The 15,467-nt window shown below is 38.1% G+C and overlaps 1 protein-coding gene across 1 annotated transcript; it reads right to left on the bottom strand.

The window, feature by feature from the left end:
- Positions 1–5,888: 5,888 nt before the first annotated feature.
- On the bottom strand, positions 5,889–7,003 carry LOC147605361 (mavicyanin-like). The gene is made up of 2 exons (XM_086793469.1): positions 6,750–7,003; positions 5,889–6,622 (listed from the first exon to the last, which is right to left on the bottom strand). Exons 1-2 carry the CDS (start codon positions 6,913–6,915, stop codon positions 6,201–6,203), a joined length of 588 nt encoding a protein of 195 aa, XP_086649595.1. The 5' UTR covers positions 6,916–7,003; the 3' UTR covers positions 5,889–6,200.
- Positions 7,004–15,467: the final 8,464 nt, after the last annotated feature.

Below are 15,467 nucleotides of genomic sequence, written 5' to 3'. Positions count from 1 at the left end.
TACTCTAAGAGAGAAAGTATCTCTCAGCTTTAGAACTAATTCTTGTGATGCATGATTAGATTGGCTCTAGTTTATTTCTCCTATGGCCGTAGAGCTTTCCAAGGAGAAGTTTTAACAAGTTGGTGATGCAACATGGTAGCATAGTCTCAGATATCTAGTAGCATAGTCTAAGAACTTGCGCTACTAGAGTGCTCTCCAGTACATTAGCTTCTGTGCTAATGTCATGATGCAAAATCAAGGTATGAAATTTGCCTTAAGGTTTTGGTTGAAATACCAAATCATGGCTTGTGTGAGCATGATCCTGTCTTTACAGAGGTCTGGCGTGCTGTACGCGTACGCACTTTGTCACAGCCGCGCCCACCTTCCTCGCCGGCACGTAATGCTAGTCCGGAAAAACTGGCCGTAGGTGCGGTGGGTAGCGAGACGAGAGTTAGTCCAGACAAGCTAGCCGAGTCTTCGGGGTATAGTTTTGATAGTCCAAGTGCGGGTCACCCTGGGATTCAGAAGCCCTATGCACTAGTAAAAAGACAGTTTTATTGGCCTAGTTTGTTTAAGAACGTCCAGACTTATGTGCTGAAATGCAGTAAGTGCCAGGTCAATAAACATGAACGTCTTAAGGTTGGAGGACTACTCCGTTCACTGGAGATTCCTCAAGGGAAATGGGAAACATTTCCATGGATTTCATTACCGGTTTACCCAACCAAGACGAGTCGAAGGAATGACTCGGTGTGGGTGGTAGTGGACAGGTGAATTAAACTGGCAAAGTTTATTACCACGAGAAAACTGTTAAAACGCCAGAGTTGGCAAAACTCTTTATTGAACATCTCTACAAGCTATATGGCCTGCCCGCAGATATAGTGTCAGATAGAGATAGAAAGTTCAACAGTCATTTTTGGAGGGAAATCTTCAAAAAGTTGGATACTACTCTGAGTATGAGTACGGCAGATCATCCGGAGTCTGATGGTCACACTGAAAGGGTTAACCAAATACTCGAGGATATGTTGCGTTCTTATGTCAGTAAGAAGCAATCTAATTGGGAAGAGTACTTGCCCTTATTGGAGTTTGCCTATAACAGCTCCAAACACTCAGCGACTGGATTTACACCATTCATGTTAATGTATGGATTCCAGCCGAGATCTCCGATGGCTGTAGGCCTGGAAAAGGAGAAGATTCAATCTGTCAAGGAGTTCCTTGATAAATGAATGATATGCTCAAAGCTGCACGCGAGAGCATCCGTAGCGCACAGGATCGCGCTAATACATTTGCCGATAAAGGACGCAGACAAGTGACCTTTGCAGAAGGTGACTTTGTATTTCTCAAGGTTCCTGCGCAGTCAGAAACCATGAAAACGGGAAAGTGTGATAAACTTTCTCCGAGATATTGTGGTCCTTTTAAAATCCTTAAGAAGATTGGGGACGTAGTATATAAACTTGAGTTACCGGAGAGTTCTCAAGTTCATCCTGTCTTCCATGTCAGTAAACTAAAGAAATCAGTTCACAACTGAGAGAACGCAGTTTCTCCAGAGATTTTGGTGGACTTGATAGAGCCACCAAAGATACCACATGAATCTGAAAAGATTCTATAGTATCGTGACAGACAAACCCGACATAAAGTGTACCAGGAGGTACTTGTTAAATGGATAGATAGGGATGAGGAGTAGCAACCTGGGAACGCCGTAGTGCAATTTCAAAAAGGTTTCCCCAGTTTGTTTTCGAGGACGAAAACTCTTCTTAAGGGGGGGGTAATGTCACGTAGGCTGTAATGCCTGTGACCGACGGCAGACCGGATGGCCATGTCCGGGGTTCAGTGGGAGAGGATGCCCATGCGGAGTCATGGGCGGCCAGGCTAGTGTGGACGGCAGGCCACACACTATATAGCCTGGGGGATGAGGGGCAATCCTCATTCTTCCTCTATGGCTGGGTGGTGAGCCAGAGGCCGTCCCCTCTTGTGGTAGTGCCCGTAGCGGCGTTACGGGAATGTAACAAGAAGTGACAGAGTCCGGTTTCACTTTTACTTATCCTCGACATTAAGTGGGTTTGACTTTTGTCCGTGAGGCATACTACCCAACAGGTGTGCCAAGTGTTAACCTGTAGATTTATCCTTAGTTATTTACTACTTATCCGCCAAATTAGCCATGAGAATTCAACCGACATACTGAATGTATGTGTCATTTTGTACCACACCTGTCACCATTTTAAAGCACAAAGCACACTATTTATGTATTCAATTATTCATTCATTCAGAGTAGTAGTAATATATGCAGTCCATTGATGGTTTGCCGATTACATGTTCTTTATTTCTTTGATTGATTGTATTGTTATCTTTTAATGTTCTGTATCTATTATGCTTTAATATGCGTAATTGTATACGTTGGCTTTTTCGCCAACATACTTTCTGCTTGCCCATTAGCTTGAGGATAGTAGTTTGATGACTTATGATGTATCACCATAAATCATTTCATCATTGATAAAATGGAAAACCTTATCACACTGACTAGCTTTAGGGGATACCCAAATCTGGATATGATGTACCCCTATAAAAATTTAGCAATTGTACGAGCATCTACCTTTTGAGTAGCTTTTTCTTCTCCCCATTTTTTGAAATAGTTAGTAGTAGCCACAATGATGTACCGGGCTTGCGTTTATCATCGCACGACTAGATTAATGGATCCAACAAAGTCTATTCCCCATTTCTCAAGAAAGGGTTGCATGCACAATGATCAGAACCAATGGCATTTTGTTTTGTCCATGGGGAATGTTAAAGCGTTGACATTTGTCATAATGTTTAACAAATTCCATGGCATCACCAAGCATTGTTGTGGCCACCATAACTTGACTAGCAAGTTTTTCCTTGCCATTACTTTGCCCATAAAATGTCCTCAAGTGGTTCCACCATGAGCCTCCTCTAGGATGTGGTCAGAAATTCATCCTCCCTCTGACACACCATCTCAACATGTGATCTTTGCCTAGCTTATACAATTGACCAATGATTAAGGTGCAGCTAACTTAATAAGTCATCATATCCTATCCTTGTTTAATGGCTTGTCTTGTGGAAATCCATAGGCAAGATAGAGAATTTTTAACTCCATTCTAGTACTAGATCTGATTTGAATAGGAGTAGCATTGTAACTCATCATTAACACCAATGGCAACTTCCCCATTAGGTATTCTCGACATGTGGTTTGCCCATACATGTTGTGATCCCTTCCTTTACTAGTGACCGCCGCCGTAAAGTCAAACTCCATCAATAGAAACAACCATCGAGTAATTATCTTGTTATGCAAGGCTTGTTACTAGATACAACAAAGCTTGATAATCCATAAAGAAGATGAGCTTATCAGTTTCAACAATTAGTGTTTATACTTTTTCACTACATACACCATGGCTAATCCTTCCCATTTGGTTATGGTATAATTCATCTCTACTTCATTGGGCTATCAACTCATAAAGTAGATTGGGTAATCCAATTTGTTCTCCCCTAGGTATGCTAGAACACACCCAATTGCGAAGTTTGATGCATTGATATGCACATGGAACATGAGTTCCCAATTTGGTGGCACGTTCGTGGCTAATGCCCTCTTTTATTTATTGTTGTATGCCCTAATGACACTCTTAGGTCCATTAAAATACAATCAAAAGCTTATATAATGGCCTAGTGATATCAACATAGAACACAATAAACCTCTAGTAATAGTTGACGTGTCCCATGAACCGTTGTACTCCCTTGTAGTTGGTGGAGTGGAAGCTCTAGGATGATTTTTACCTTACTATCATCCATTTTCAAACACAATATTCCCATTATTACTCCATGCTTTACCCAAAATTAGCATTTCAAAGGGTTTAAGAATATGTGATATAATCGACACCTCTTAAACACATTTTTCAAGCAAGCTAGATGGTCCAACCCCATTGCTTGGCCAGCCTCTTGATCCTTCCATGATAAGGTTGGTGTACTCTACCACTTCTGGTGGCACTCCCTTCATGTCTTTATAGATCCAAGCAAAGTAGTCCTCCTTGTGTGGCGCCATTGAGCATAAGGAAGAGATAAAGAGTGATTTGAGTAAGCCAAGCAAGAGAAAAGTCTAACAAGAAGCCACATGAGCAAAGTTGAATTATCCAACATGAGCTAGCAATGTCAATGTTGTACCCACCTATATAAAAAGGCGGCATTTTAAGAAATGAAATATGAAGCCAAATCTTAAGCCTCTATATGAGTACAAGTCTTAATCTTGTAACCTAATTATGCTTAAGTCTCCTACTTAGTTAGTTTATTAGCAATTTGTCATTATGAGTATGCTTAGACATCACCCACCTTAGATTAGTTTAATCACCAAACTACTATAGGATTAATACTAATCACTTGCATATGCACGTGATACCCATGATTTCAACATGGTATCAGAGTCTTCCCTATGCCCACATCACTAATCTCAACTCATATTAGCTTAATTCCTTAAGTAATTAACTAATTACTCACTATGTCTAATCTTCCTATTTGTGGCCCAAATTTCAAGTGTTTGGCATTGCTCATTCTCTCATCCATTAGCCAAGATCTTTTAGGAGGTTGTTGCTCAACCCTAGCAAATCCACAGCATAGAGGATTTGGCGAAATTCGTGTTATACAGCTAAAAAATAGTGCATCTCCCAATGACTAGTTTTTTCAATGATTGTTCTTGTATGCTTAAAATTGGGCCAATCCCTTCTAGCTAAAGTTAGTCCATGACCTAAGCCATAACTTTACGAAAGGGTTTCTCTTTTGGTGTAGTGTAGTGGCCTAAGGTGGGTGTTGCAAATAGATGGAATGCAGGGTCAACTAACCCATCTACTTTCAACCCAAATGAAGTAAAATGGCCAACTTAAATACCTCTTCATCTCAACACCTTATGTACCTCGTGCATGCTTCACTCCAACTTCTACTCCCATACAACGATATCCTAGTGTGTATAGACATCCAAGGAATGTGAAATGGAGTGGTTCTATAGCCAAACCTTCTCTCAAAAGTGATGCTAAATCCTCTTCCCTTCAAGGAAAAGTGATTAAGCAATTGTCTCAAGTGGAGATGGATGAGAAGAGGAAGAAGGGGGTTTGCTTCCTTTGCAATGAGAAATGGAGTCCCAAGCATAAAAAGATTTGCAAGGCAAAGGAGGTACGGGTTAACATGATCTTTGAGGTGGTTGAAGATAAAGAGGCACCATTGGATTACATGGATGAGGCTGAATTTTAAAAGTTGTGCTAATGATGTGATAGAAGAGCCTACTCTTGACCCTTCTCAAGAGTTCCCATTTGATCCGGGTGGAGAGGATTGGGTAGAAGTTGAAACAAAAGAAAGGACAGCCATGTTATGTGCCATTTCTCACAAGAAGCTAAAGCGGATGCAAAGGTTCCAACACTTTGAGGCTCATTGGGGACGATTGGGAGCAGATCCATTCACATAGTTGTTGATTCGGGGAGCACACATAGTTTTGTGAACTCTAAATCAATAAATTCTTTGAGATTATGCCCAAGGGAGTTGATGAAGCCTCTAAAAGTGGAGGTTTCAAAAGGACACCATGAGCTAAGTAAGGGTTGGGTCCCAGCAATAAGGGTTTCTTTGTGTTCCGATTATGCCTATGATGCCCGTTTGATTGTGCTTGACATGGGGCCCACTAATGTGGTGCTTCATGTAATTAGTTGCACACTTTGGGTAGGTTTTCAATGGATTTGAAGCACATGAAAATGTGGTTTATGCATGAAGGCAAAGAGCTATGTTTGGATGGAGTTTGCAGAGCCATGCTTTAACCTTGGTGTCTATGAAGCAAATCAAGAGAAAGTTGAAGAGTTTATGTCTTTCATGGTGGATAAAACTCAAAGACATTGCCATGCTCTTGCCATGTGGCTCAACCACGTTTGAGCATTCCTTATTTTGCTTTATGGTTGCGTACATGAAGATGACTTTGAAAGAGATAGGAAATAAGACCTCACTTAACTTTGGAGGGACTAGTTTATACAGCACACACAAATCTTCATCATATACAATATATATCAAATTGACCTTTACATGAAATTCTGAAAAGGGGCATTCTAGGTAAGATGTCAAGACGCAACCCACACGTTATTACGAGGTATACCGTGATCCCTGCTGAGAAGCGCTAATGGGAGCAAGAAATCCTTGCTTTTGTGCTAAAAGGATAGCCATGGATATGATGGAGGCAAATACGTTGCCTAGGGGGCGAGGCAAGTGTGGGCAAGTGCGAGAGCTACACCCACGAGCGTTGTGGTGGTGGTGAGAACACGGATGCGAGAGGGAGGGGCAGAGTTGGGGCGGAATGTGGAGTAAGGGGTATTGATGGAGCGGGGAGGAGAGAGAATGACGGGCGAGGAGGGGATATTATTGGCCGGGGGAGCTATTACGGCGGCTGGCGGCGGCGGCGGCGCAGCAGGCTCCACATCCAGCGTCAAGCGCAAGCCCTGGGAGCATTGGTCGGGGTGGCCCGAGATGAAGTAGTAGGTCTCAGCAGTCATGAGAGAGATGACCATGCCGCCGCTCCCTCCGTCGGAGGTCACGGGCTTGCTTGTGTTGCAGTCGTTGTAGTCTTCCTCCGACACCAGCAGCACGCTGCTCTGCCCCGTCGCATACGGGAAATCTACACGCACACACAATATCTTCATTAGACTAATTTACGTAACCATAGCTTATGGGGGATCAGATTAATTTTAAATTTTTGTATTAACCAGGAGACGAGATTTTTTCCATCCCTGCACTATACTCACACAGATCATCGCCCACATAGAACGTATATTGGGATGCCCACACCTGCATGTCGGTTCCTACCGTCCACCCTCCCGATCCTCCCACCGTATACTGCATCGCATCCGCGCCATTCATCATAACACTTATGATCGTACCCAAGACTACCATCATGCACCTTGGCGCCATATCTAGCTAGTAGTAGTGCTCAAGCCAAGCAACTCTATCGTCTCTTCCCTTAATGCAATGCCAAGGATCTTCTTCATCCTCCTCCTTTATAAAGCTATTGTAGCTTTGCATGTGCCATCGCCTTGCTTGCCCAAACAAGCTCGAGTGATTGTTCTCTCTACTTTCGTGGGAAACCCCACATCCACCTTGATTCCCCACCATGCCTTCACCCACCATATCAAAAGGGAGCACACGATGACCATGGGTTACTTTCACCATGTGCACTCCCTCTTGTCCTCTTGTGACACCTACAAATAAGGAAAACATGCCTCTGCTTCACTTTCAAACAAAATGCCCACATTGAGTTAAGAGGGCATGTAGTATTAAAGTCCTTTGGAGTCAATTTTCCATTTTTATTGAATGATTCCTTCAACTTGTGAAACAACTGTCACAATCATAAAATAGCTACTCCCATTATACAAGAAAATAACATCGTATCTTCACTTTACCAACTACAATTACCATGTTCCCTTAGACAAGTCATTGCCTAACAACAAGGGATGCTTTTAAACATTCTCTATGAATTTAGCATAATAAAGACTACTAAGAGTTTTCAAACAAGGGCCAATGTTTACTTTTCTTTTCTTTCATTTAAAAAATCACAATTTCGTGACATCAAACTTAAAGACACAAATCAAACCCTTGCTCAAATTGAATTGAAGACATGGAAACTACATGTGAAATCCCTGAATACACAATTCACTAAAACATACCATAACCCCAAAAAAAAACAAACAAACACCTTGAGCATTTTAATGATTAAACAATCTTACTATTTCCCCTTAAAATTTTCCCATGCCATCCATTTTAGATTCACTTTAGATTAGTGAACATTTATACTTGCTCGTTATGAACACTCATCACTTTTAGGTGGACCTTTCCATGGATAGGTTATATTACTCGTTTCAAATGAGTGAACATTCATTCTTAGCTGTTATGCCATCACTCATAAGTGAATCCTTAATTTGGGACCTTTCCATGGATAGGTTATATTACTCGTTTCAAATGAGTGAACATTCATTCTTAGCTGTTATGCCATCACTCATAAGTGAATCCTTAATTTGATAATGAAATGCATTGCTTTCTTTCAAATCCCGTTAATGTTACATGTAATTTCAAGTGTTTATCTTTAATTATTATTCATATGAAGTTAGTCAAGGCTAATAGAAAACTTTGTTACTAGATGTGGAAAGAGCTAAATAGTTAATCAATTTTAGAAAAATATTATTAGATTTTATAGGTGTGGAGTATACTACCTCTCACACACAACCTAGATAGAAAATAGCAATATCACAAAATGCAAGGGGGTTATGACAACATCTAGTAAACAAACTTTGTTACAAGATGTGGAAAGAGCTAAATAGTTAAGCAATTTTAAAAAAATATTATTAGATTTTATAGGTGTGGAGTATACTACCTCTCACACACAACCTAGATAGAAAATAGCAATATCACAAAATGCAAGGGGGTTATGACAACCTAGAAGTACACTTGGATTTCTAGCTTGGGGGAAGAGGTTTTTCTAGGAGTTTTACCCCTATACATACTCCTCCACAAATGCTCTATGAGTTAATGCCCAATTCTTGGTGGCTCAAGCTTCATGCATACATGCATACCTTGCATTTTTGTGGGCTATGTAATATGAAACTCAAGTTGTCAAGTTAACTAAAGCTAAGGGATCCCAACACCACAAACCACTAGCTTAACTCAACACCATCAACTTTTTCTACTTACACTTTTGGCAAAACCATAAGCACTCAAACTACTTTCCACTTTCTCACCTTGTTTTAATTTAAAGCATGGTTTTCCATCCAACCTTAAAATCTTAGACCATTTAATTTAATTTTTTCTAAGGATGCACACACTTAGACAATTTAATTTACTACCAACACCTTTTCCCAAGCTCTTGGTCCTAGGCTAAACCCCACAATTTAGATTTAATTATGAGTTTAAATTTTTCAAATCTAGGGACTTTCACATAGGGGTACACACACATGTGTGTGCATAGGTGCACAATTACACTTTTATAAAATTTTGAGCATATGAACCTGATAAAATTTCAAGGTTATTACCTAAAATTAATTTTCAAAGGATTCTTCTTCTTTTTTGAACAATTTTCCCATGTGCATATTTCTTCTTTAAGAATATATATTTTTTAAACTATTTTTTCTTTTATTTAACATTTTCTTTGAACGTCGAGGGTGTACTTTTAGGAAGACCTAAATACAACATGCGTTAAAAAGTATTAAAAATACCATTTTTTAATGAATTTTGACTTAATAAAATGACCCCCTTTTTTCTTTATAAACTTACGGTTTTTTTTAATGTCATTTAAAATGTAAGTAGATTTCTATAATGTTTTCTCAAAATCTTGGTTTAAAAAACTCCTCATAATGATCGCACATAGTAGACTTACATATTTTTACGTGAACCCCCCGAGCTTTCAACATGGATAGGAGAGGGATCTTACATTCTCATCTCATGAACTAGGGATAATCTTTAGCTAGATCCTCTTTTTTTTTCCCCAAGTTGCATCTTCAACATTAAAAAATTTATATTTAACTAGGTATTCTTTCAAAATCCTATTTTGTAGAGGTTTCTTATGAACATCCAAGATTTATTTGGATTCCAACTCCATATGTCCTTACGCTAGCATGACAATGTGATCATCTTCTAAGATGTACTCAAGGTTTGCATGATACTTAGTTAGTAAGTTTACATATGTCCTTGCATTGGCATGACATTGTGCTCATCTTCTAAGATGTGCTCAAGGTTTGCATGATACTTCTTTAGTAAGTCAACATGTTAGACGTTGTGAATCTTAAAATCTAGAGGAAGAAGTAACTCATAAGCCTAATCTTCGATCTTCCTTGTAATAAGATAAGGTCCATAATATCTTGGTGATAACTTATTATACTTTCCTAAGGATAAAGAACTCCTTTTGGGTCATAGATAAAGAAAAACTATGTCACTGTCTTCAAACTTGCAACTCAACCTTTTTTTATCTACGTCATATTTTTATCTATCTTGAGCAGCTTTGATATCTCTTCTTATAGGCATCATTTGGTTGTCCATTTCATCAAGAATCTACTTCAAAATCTATACCTTAATTAGAGGGTCAAACGAAGTTAAGGGTGTAAGGTAACGTTGACCATATAGATCTTTAAAAGGACTCATTCCAATACTTCGATGTGATAAGAGACATTATAGGCAAACTCTACTAGATGTAGATAGTTCCACCATCTTTTTAGCTCACGTCCATAGAAGTCTCTGAGGGTGTCTTCGATAACCTGATTAACCCTTTCATTTTGACCATTAGACTCAAGATGATAAGTTGTGCTAAGATCAAGAGAAGTCCCCATTGCTTCAAAAAATGATGTCTAGAATCGAGAAGTAAACTTTGCATCTCTTTCACTCATAATTCTACGGGGTAATCCATGTAGATAAAATATCTCTCATAAGAACATCTTGGCAATATCTGAAGCAGTAAACATCTTCTTTATTGGTATAAGATGTGTAACATTTTTAAGTCTATCGAGCATTTTAAATATGGAATCATATCCGAAACTAGAAGGCAATCTGCTAGTGATGAAATCCATACTAATGTACTCCCATTTCATTGTCTAAAAATTCAAGGGAAGGTAACGTTACTCTTTAAACTTTAGTATTTTGACAAATAAGGCATTGACATGCATGATTTAATACATTCTTTTTCATTCTTAGACAAAAGAAGATTTCCTTAACTAATGCAAATGTCTTCACATAGCCAAGATGTCCTATGATTGGGATGTCATGAGCCTCAACTAAGATTCTATTCTTGAAATTCCCTTCTCTTGGGATACATAAACAATCATGAAAGTACAAGCATCCATCTTCAAATTTATATCCTTAGACTTGTTTCATTTCTTGAATAGAGTTTCTTTCTTGTCTTAATAAGATGATAATTAGAGAAAAGAATAAATCTACCTAATCTTTTCTTTTATTTGTACTGTGGAAGGGGATTTGATATAACTGTTATTGGTAGCAAGGATACTTTTCGGCTTAAGGCATCTGCGGTAGCTACATTTTCTTTTCCAGATTTGTATTTGATTTCAAAACCAAACTCTTATAACATTTGCGTCCATTTTCTTTGGAGCATATTGAGATCACTCTACATAAATATCCATTTTAAACTTTTGTGGTCTATTACCAAAGTATATCTTTGACTGAGAAGATAATGCCTCCACACTTTCAATGCACAATTGACTACTAAAAGTTCTAAATCATGGATTGCATAACTTTGCTCATGGGGTCTAAGCTTTCCTCATTCTTAGGCTACTGACCTTCCTTCTTATATAAGGATTCCACCAATTATTGCAAATCCACTTGCATCAATAATCACTTCAAAATGCGTGTTAAATTCTGGCAATTTCAGCATGAGATTGGTCACACCAAGGCAATTTTGAGGGGATTTTGAGTTTGTTTGATGACCGAGAACTCTAGCACGTCGGCATCTAGTTGAAGGGTATATCTTTCTTTATGAGAGCCTTCAGAGGTGACACAATTTTGGCACATCTTGGGACTCTCTTGGGATGAATATGCAATACCACCCTATCAATCTAAGAAGTCCTCAAACTTCCTTTACAATTTTGGTTTCGAGTGTTATATAATAGATTGTACTTTGGATGGGTTACTAGGATACCATCCTTAGAGACAATAAACCCCAATTACTCTACGTGATCACTGCAAAAAAATGCATTTATTTTTCTTAGCAAAGAGTTTGTGCTTCGTTAAGATGTCTAAATTTTTTTGGACATGCTTTTCATGATCAGCTACATTCTTAGAGTAAACTAAGATATCATCTAAGAATACTAGAACAAAAAATAATCAATATGTTCTCTATTTTTTTTGCATTAGTCAGTTGAAAGTTGTAGGAGCATTGATCAATCTGAAAGGGCATAACTGTACTCATAGCACTTGCCCATATCTCATATTGAATGTTGTCTTTGGTATGTCTTATTCCTTAATTTTGAAAGTTGTAGGAGCATTGATCAATCTGAAAGGGCATAACTGTACTCATAGCACTTGCCCATATCTCATATTGAATGTTGTCTTTGGTATGTCTTATTCCTTAATTTGCATCTCATAATACCCAGATTTCAAATCAAATTTGGTGAACATTTGTGCACCATGTAATCGATCTAGAAGTTTGTCAATCTTGTGTATTGGTGAGTACTTATTCTTGACAATGAACTGATCCAATCCTCTACAGTCAATACATAGTCATAGAGTTCCATCTTCCTTTGAAAGAGAATTGGTGCACCTCATGGGGATACACCAGGCTTGATGAAATTATGTCTTGGTGCACCACATGGGGATCCAATCCTATGTAGTCAATATATAATCATAGAGTTCCTTCTTCCTTTGAAAGAGAACTCATGCACCCCATGGCACCAAGCTTGATGAAATTATGTTCTAATAATTACTTTAATTATTTCTTAAGTTCAATTGCTTCACGTAAAACCATCTTATAAGCCCTCTCTAAGCCCTTCTCTCTGCTCTGGTTAGGTACAAGGTCTATTTGATGATCCACTTCTCAGGTTAGAGGCATTTCATTCAAATTTTGAGGAAATATAGTTGCATATTCACTCAACCATTTAGGTTTAAATGAACCTAAGTCTTTCTCCATAGAGTTAAGCTTAACAAGGTAAATTTATTCCTTCTTCCTAAGCCCCTTCATCATTCAGGGTGCCTAACTTTGGAGATCCAGAGACTCCTATAGCTTGGAACTTATTTTAATGAAGACCCAAAAAAGAAATGGTTCCATTATAGTAGTGCACATCTAGTTGATTTTGAGTAAGCCAATCCATTTTGAGAATTCCATCATAATTAATTCCTAAAGGAGAGATTATAAATTTACATTCAATGGAGTTTCCATCTAGAGTAAATTTGATATTGTTTGTATCATGGCGTGTGAACAAAAAATTCACACTCTCCGATTTGACTTGCATTGGTTTACCCTATTTTTGGTCTATCTCTAACTTTCATAGGAAAAATGAAGGAAGTGCTTCCAAAATCAATAAAATCTCAAACTCCTTTGATAGTTTGCGGGTGCCTGAATGATAAAAAAATTGATGATTTTGGCCTTGATGCTCAATGGCCACATGAATTTTGTCTTTATTATCTTCTTCTAAGTCAACAATAATGGTGACAGCTTGAGCGATAGTTGGCTGAGCTGAAAAATTCCTTCTTGATTTTCCCAATTCAGGGATGGAGGGGCCTTGATAACTTTAGGTGAGAGCAATAGATCTCTGGTTTCTTTGGATAGATACTGCTAGTCTTTGAAAATGAGGTCCCACACTGCTTTGCATTGGATAAGTCATAACTAAGGTATTGTGACATTCACTCATAACATGCCCTCGCTATTAACATCTGTAACATCTTCATTTGCTTCTAAGCTATTTGCAAGGATCTATCGGGTACTTGGGAACTTTCTCTTCTTAGTCCCTCATTTTGGGAATCTTGGTTCAAAATTTGAATTTTGTTTTCCTTTTACCTAGGCAAATTTTTATTCTCACCCGGGCTTGATGATCTTTTTGAAGCAACCGGGGGGTTTCTTCTAGCTTGAGGGTTTTCTTTAAGAAAAAGTTTAGCAAAGTCTTCCACCATATGCACTGCTTCTTCTATTGAGCTTTCTTTGGCATTCTTTTACCAGCTTATCCATAGGTCAATGGAGTTTTCGAACAAACTTATTAACCAACATGGTATCATCCATAGATAAGGTGAATCGCATTAAATTTGGATAGGCTTTATGATATGCATTGAAATATTTTCCATCTTGGGAAAATTCTAAACATTTATTCATCTTGTCCTCTTCATATCCTTGTAAGCATTATCTTCAGAATAGATACATCTTTAAGTCATCCCATTTTAACTTATCTTGATTTAGATGGTTTTCCTCGACAAGGTTCCAACATCAACGAGTTAGAGCAATGATCTTAAGATGGGTCAAGGCCATCCAGCTTTGTTCATTATAACCGGCAATATAAAAGTATTTATTCATGCATCCATCGAGTTTTGAACAATTTCAGCCACATTATTTCCTTTTTCCTTAGAAAGGTCCTGGCTAAGATTTGTGTAGGGCTTCATGAATATTTCAACCACATTATTTCCTTTGCCTCAAAAAGGTCCTGGTGAAGATTTATGTAAGGCATCACGAATATCACTATCAAGTTCTTCCACCAAATGGGAAGATTTTCTTGCTCGACTCATGATGATAATGATAAAAAAGATAATTACACATTGAAATCTTAAAGAGAGTGACTTGAGTGAAGGTAAGGTATTTTTAATGATAAAATTTTCATCTGTATCAATCCATGATGAGGCCTAGTAAAGTTGTCCAAAATAATACTCTCTAAACTCCGAGATAGTATTTGTCCATCCTTATCTTATTGTTCATCATATATTGAAAAGTGACACTAACAACTTGGTATTCACGACCAACAATGTGCTGAAGCTGGGCCATTACTGTATCACACAACTATACATTTAACATTCTAAAATTTAAGACAATACTCAATAAGAAGAAAGCTTTATTGGTATATCAATATTGTTTTTCTACAACATTATCTCTTTGTTTCCTTAAATATATCTCGGGTTTTAAGTATTCCAATTCATGAATGACACTTCATATGATGCCGTCTGCAATTATTAATCTGTAATTATTAAATATGGGTGAGATAAGAATTTGGGTTCCAAGAATAAAAAACCTAATAGCCTTGAAAATGTGTCTATGGGATACAAGATATCTTAGTATAGATCCATATATCTAGAGCCTACTAATTATCCCAAACATGTAGTGAATCATGTGGCTACATAAATATTCTCTGTGAGCATGCTTGCCTGTTGGTCGTAAGCATAAACAATACTAAAATAAGTGTCATTAATGATGCAACCCATTGTTGCCTCTGTTCGTGCCACGTCCAAAAGAAGAGCTCTTCAAAAATAATGCATTAAGATGATTCTTTTGTGTCAATTTTGAGAAGATAGAAGATACTCAAATGCGAATTCTATTAGGTCATCTTCTCGAGACAACTCTGAAATACTAGACAGGAAAGGCCGAATGAACTCTCATGCCATTTTATAAATTTTAACTTAATTTACATATTAAATTTAATTATATATACCATGGAATTGACTACTATAGAAGACTGAATCGTCTTGTACAAACTCTACATCTTCCCCATAAATATCATATCTAGAGATTGTAGTGTTGAGATATCGAGGTCAACTACTACTGCTGTGCAGACATTGATGACCTGCCTCGGTGATAGCCTTCGCACTTATGCCATTGGCATGGTTGGTGAGATTATTGTTGATATGCCACCAATGGACAATGAGGACAGGTTGTGTGGCAGCCACTTTAGAGTGCTAAAGTTATGGCATAGTTATAGCACCAACTCATATAGTCAAGTTCACACTATGGACCTACCATTGTATGTTATTGTAGGAGAATACTTTCCCTTATAGTATGT

This window comes from Cibotium barometz, chromosome 59 (assembly GCF_041138505.1).
Source record: "Cibotium barometz isolate CiBa-2024 chromosome 59, ASM4113850v1, whole genome shotgun sequence".
In the NCBI taxonomy this organism is placed as follows: domain Eukaryota; kingdom Viridiplantae; phylum Streptophyta; class Polypodiopsida; order Cyatheales; family Cibotiaceae; genus Cibotium; species Cibotium barometz.
Note: the sequence above shows the minus strand (reverse complement) of the source record. Positions and strands in the feature narration are given on the sequence as shown.

Coding starts and splice junctions, on each gene's coding strand:
- LOC147605361 (XM_086793469.1), bottom strand. CDS start 6,915: ATGGCGCCAAGGTGCATGATGGTAGTCTTGGGTACGATCATAAGTGTT. Junction 6,623..6,749: donor CTATGTGGGCGATGATCTGT/GTGAGTATAGTG, acceptor GTGTGCGTGTAG/ATTTCCCGTATGCGACGGGG.